The sequence below is a fragment of the Cynoglossus semilaevis genome, chromosome 4 (assembly GCF_000523025.1).
Source record: "Cynoglossus semilaevis isolate Cse_v1.0 chromosome 4, Cse_v1.0, whole genome shotgun sequence".
Classification (NCBI taxonomy): domain Eukaryota; kingdom Metazoa; phylum Chordata; class Actinopteri; order Pleuronectiformes; family Cynoglossidae; genus Cynoglossus; species Cynoglossus semilaevis.
The window spans coordinates 7,209,725-7,214,207 of record NC_024310.1 but is presented as its reverse complement, the minus strand read 5'-3'; the positions used below and the strand labels follow the sequence as shown (position 1 = coordinate 7,214,207).

At 40.1% G+C, this 4,483-nt stretch overlaps 1 protein-coding gene across 2 annotated transcripts in view; it reads right to left on the bottom strand.

The window, feature by feature from the left end:
• The window catches only part of tyw1 (tRNA-yW synthesizing protein 1 homolog (S. cerevisiae)), a 24,085-nt gene that overhangs the window by 1,860 nt on the left and 17,742 nt on the right, over positions 1-4,483 (bottom strand). Inside the window, exons 15-16 of one of the 2 annotated variants that reach the window (XM_025055020.1) lie at positions 1,297-1,464; positions 190-349 (exon numbers count right to left, since the gene is read on the bottom strand). In XM_025055020.1, coding sequence (XP_024910788.1) covers positions 218-349; positions 1,297-1,464 — 300 coding nt within the window. In that variant the 3' untranslated portion in view covers positions 190-217. Of the gene's footprint in view, positions 1-189; positions 350-1,296; positions 1,465-4,483 lie in introns of those variants that run through there. The other variant, XM_008308838.3, reaches the window with a different exon arrangement.

The following is a 4,483-nucleotide window of genomic DNA, read 5'->3' as shown; positions in this document are numbered from 1 at the left end:
ATGCTGTCAGTTAGAAGCTGCAGTGTGTAGTTCCTGCCTCTGAACAGCACGTGTTTATTAGGGACGTGGGCGTGGACGTGTAAATGAATGAATCCAACTCTGTCTGCAGCAGTTACACAGACAACCACAGTTATAGTTGTGTACAGTAGATGAGGCTGCTGCTGATGATGATGAGGTTTTTACGATGATTGTACTGATGATGATGATGATGATGTTTTTACGATGATTGTAAAAAACGTGGCAGAGAAAGGAAGACGTGAGCAGTGAAAAACGTAAAAAGGAAATATTTACATGAACAGGAGGAGCAGAGAGGAATCGTTCTGTGAGGAGGATCTTCATACCTTTTAATCTGAGGGGATGGAGTGTGTGTTTGTGAAGATAAAGACAACAATAATAGAATTTGTCATTCAGTTTATCTGTGGGAAACAGAGCTGTGTGATTAACTCACGACCAGGGCAGAATGAACATCATTTACTTTTACAGAAATACATTCAACGTACAAAAAAACATGAAAAAAAATGTAGAAAAGTGATCTTTGATTTATCCCTGTTTGAAATATAAAGTGAGAGGAGAGGAGAGAATGTAGGTCGTAGAAACATTTTGTCGGATATTTTTTGTCCAGCAGCAAATTATGAAGCAGAGGATTCACTTCCTTTATTACAAAGAGCGAGAGATTTTGATTATTTGGATGTTGTCGTCTCTGCACTCAAATGTGTTTTATGCCCACAGAGCAAGTGCAGACAGAAGGAGTTCATGTGAAGTATCTTCAGTTATACTTACTTCTGAACAACACAGAATACTACGAACATGTTTGTTTGTTGCTCATGTAATTAGTCATTAGTTTGTTAATGACAGAGTCGTTTTGGCTAAAACGAGCACTGACCGAGGCTCCGAGGCCAGAGTGAACTACAGTGGTGACATATTTTGATCAATGCATACAAAGATGCAAAACATGCACACAGCCACCCACATGACAAATAAAACATAAATAATTTAAACAAATGGCCTGGGGTGAGTTTATGAGCTGAGCTACTTTGCCTTGTGTACTGTATGTCTGTAAACAACAGCACGACAGATGCAGTGAGGATCAGCACCAACACATTTCTCATTGTTATGTGTGAAGGTGCGCTAATGCAGTGTAGCCACTGTTTTGGTTCACCCGTGACACAGAACAGAAATAACAAACTGCATCAGCCAATGAACTCCTCCGATTGAGCTGTTCAGCAGCTAAATCCAGATGTGTACGTATTAGTTCAAATTCTTCATATGTGTTTGTCAATGCTGTACAATCCTTACCTTTGTGTGTGCAATGAGTAAGCAGTTGGAGTGCTCGTGCTCACAGGCAATCTCATACTGAGGCAACATGTCGGCCAGCTGCTGAACGAAGGAGACCACCTCCTGGTGCCAGGGGACGTTAGCCATGGTCAGACTGCTGGCTGAGCTTTCTCCACAGTATGTCACCCCCTGGAGTCACACAGAAGAACACCATCAGAAACAGACTTCAAACAGTGGTGAAAAAGAGTGTCTTATTAGAAAGCGAAAACAGTGGAGCCTCGGTTGTTGAACGCCTCTCTTTTCCAACAATTCGCTTCACGAACAAAATACTGTTAAAAAAGTTTGAATAAGCAATCATCCGGGGACGGATTTTACATGGATTCCTATGGGAAAACTGTTTCACAGTGTTAAACCAAAGATAGGACAAAGTGGAAAACCATCAGTGCTTGGCCACAAAAATCAATCAGAATCACCGGCTGAACACGGAGTGTTTACCGGTCAATAGTGACCAATCTGTACATGTGATGAGGTGGGAGAGAACAGCTCCCTGTGGCAGAGACAATCTATCATGTGCAAAGTTGAGAGCAGCAACATGTGAAAGAGGACATAAGGTGACACACGGGCACAGTTGGTTATGTGCCTCTTCAACAGAGCGTCCAATTTATCTATGCCTGAAAACATCAGCTTACAGCATCAGCAAGGATCTGATATGGGCTTTCGAAAAAGACTTTTAATCTGTAAAGATGTAAAACCACAGATTTAGGTTTTATTGCATTTTTATTTTTTTTTCCAAAACAAAATCAAGATTAAAAAAAAGCTAGTGAATTACTTTGATAACCAGTCAGTTCTAAGATTTTGTCAGTGGATGATGTAGCTTTATTCAAATACCCAAACAGCAGCATACAGACTCCTAAAAAGTTCCTTGTTTCTTTGAACACATTTTTTCTTTTGGATCAGCACACATCTTTCACACTTCTGCTGACTTGACATTTCTCAGATTCCTTTTGACATTTTTTAATCTGTCCAATCCTCAGCTGTAGGTGGTCTCTGACTGCGGTTGTAAATTCAAAGGCGTCGCTTAATTATTTATATGCCCACGTTTTCAAGAGCTACTTTTGCATTCAAGTCACAAGGAAATCTTTTGCAGGTTTTTGCCCTTAAAGGGGAATTTCAGAAAGCATAACAGGGAGAAAGTATAGGTTAAATAAAAAGGGGTGCAGGGGGTATCCAGGGCAGGATTTATGGGTGTCATCATAGTTGCCTGGAAGCTGTCTGAATAAACATCCACTTTACCAGACTGGACCAGCCTCCAGGGGGCAGCCTGTTGCAGGAGATCTGCTGTTAACACAACAATTTCCCAACAAATCCTCTATTGGGAATCAATAAAGTTCAGATTATTATTGAAGAGCTGAGGTTTTGATGGAGGAAGTTAATGAGAGACTGGTCAGTGAGTAATTTAATTTTTTGGCATATTTTTCTAGAAACCACTTTACAACACAGCTGTGTACGTTGTCACCAGATTAATCTCTATATTACCCACCGTCTTCATTTTCTCAGTAATCCATTTCCTTCGTAGGTGAAAAGAGTGGTGGTTAAGTGCTATTGATGTTCCACTAAAATGATAAATGACACTGCGGACAACAATTGGACTGCGGATGGTGAATGTGTTGCACTACATAAGTTGATGGACTAATAATTAATGGGTCAATAACAGGAGTCTTGCTGCTGGCAACCACGGACACTGTACAATACATCATTTGAGGGAAACGCACTTCATCTTAATCAGAGGGATAGACAGTAACATCAGTATATAAAACTCGCACAACGCCCCCAGCAGGTGCTGAAAGAAATGCAGAGGCAGGTTTTCGTACCATGGTTGAGGTAAACTGGTTTGATTTGGTTTAAAGTTGAGTAAATTATACTGGTCTGAGCAAGGAAGTAATGTTCACTGATAATTACCAGGGTGAGAAAATACTGTCAATGACATGACCTTTACAGTTAGAGGAGCTAAAACCAATTAAACACCTTGGCGTGTGTGTGTGTGTGTGTGTGTTAGATGTAGTTTTAACAATTGTTATCAACAGCAGCACAAGGAGAAATATCTGCAGTAGGAACTCTCTACTGGGGGTTAGCTCTGCATTATTTATCATGACTCAGAGTCATTTATTTTACTTAAAAAAAAAGTTTAAAAAAAACGTGTGTGTGTGTGTACTACATATGTGTGTGTACTACATATGTATATATATTCAGTATATCACACAATATTTGTCACCTGAAAACATTAAAAATGACCTGTTTTCCATCATCGGAGCCTAGTGTACTACTAGGTGCTACAGCCACAAACAAAAAGGAAGTTATTATCTACAACCACCTCCCTATTACCCTGGAACCCATCAGTCAGCTTAATTGAGGGGCTAGTGATACGTCGATCTGTCATACAGCCACCAGTCTACCGTGGTTCAATTACTGGGCTCATGATGCTGAAGTCAATAGCTTGTCTAAAACTCAGCAGCCAGAGGGGGTCATTCATCTGTTCAATGAAGGGAAGCACGGTTCATGGCTCAAAGAAGAAGAAGAAGAAGAAGAAGAAGAAGAAGAAGATGGTGAGAAGATACGAATGAGAAGAAGAAGAAACAAGGAATAAAATAAATGGCCATAAATCTAAGAACATTCAGAGGAGGATTTGTGTTTATTTGTGTTAGAGTAAGTGTACCAGCTTTTTTTTTTTTTTTTTAGAACTGAATTAAACTTCTCCGAGGAGGATTTGTGTTTATTTGTGTTAGGGTAAGTGTCATGTCAAGCACTCCCTCGTTTGACGAGGCTCTGTGATTGGCCGTCCGATCCAATACTCCCTGCTGTCTTGTTAGTGTTATGCTCCATCTATTATAACTAAATGTCACACGTTCATGGATCAATACACACTACTATAGAAAAATCATTCAGAGAAAATCAGATCCATTCTTGGGGAACACTTTAGATTCAGATGTGTGTCTTTTACCAATGAACATCAAGCCCAGGAGGAGTTAAGGTTAAAACCAACATGTGTGTGAGTAAGAGAGTGGAGTGGGGAAAGCTGGTCACGACAATTTTGCACAGATGGCAAAAAAATTGGTTTGGCATTTACGCATCATGGCAAACTGGAGTGCACCAGTGACTTTGAGTCAAGGAACAGAAAAGACAGAGAATAAAATGTGAGGAGAAATAAAAC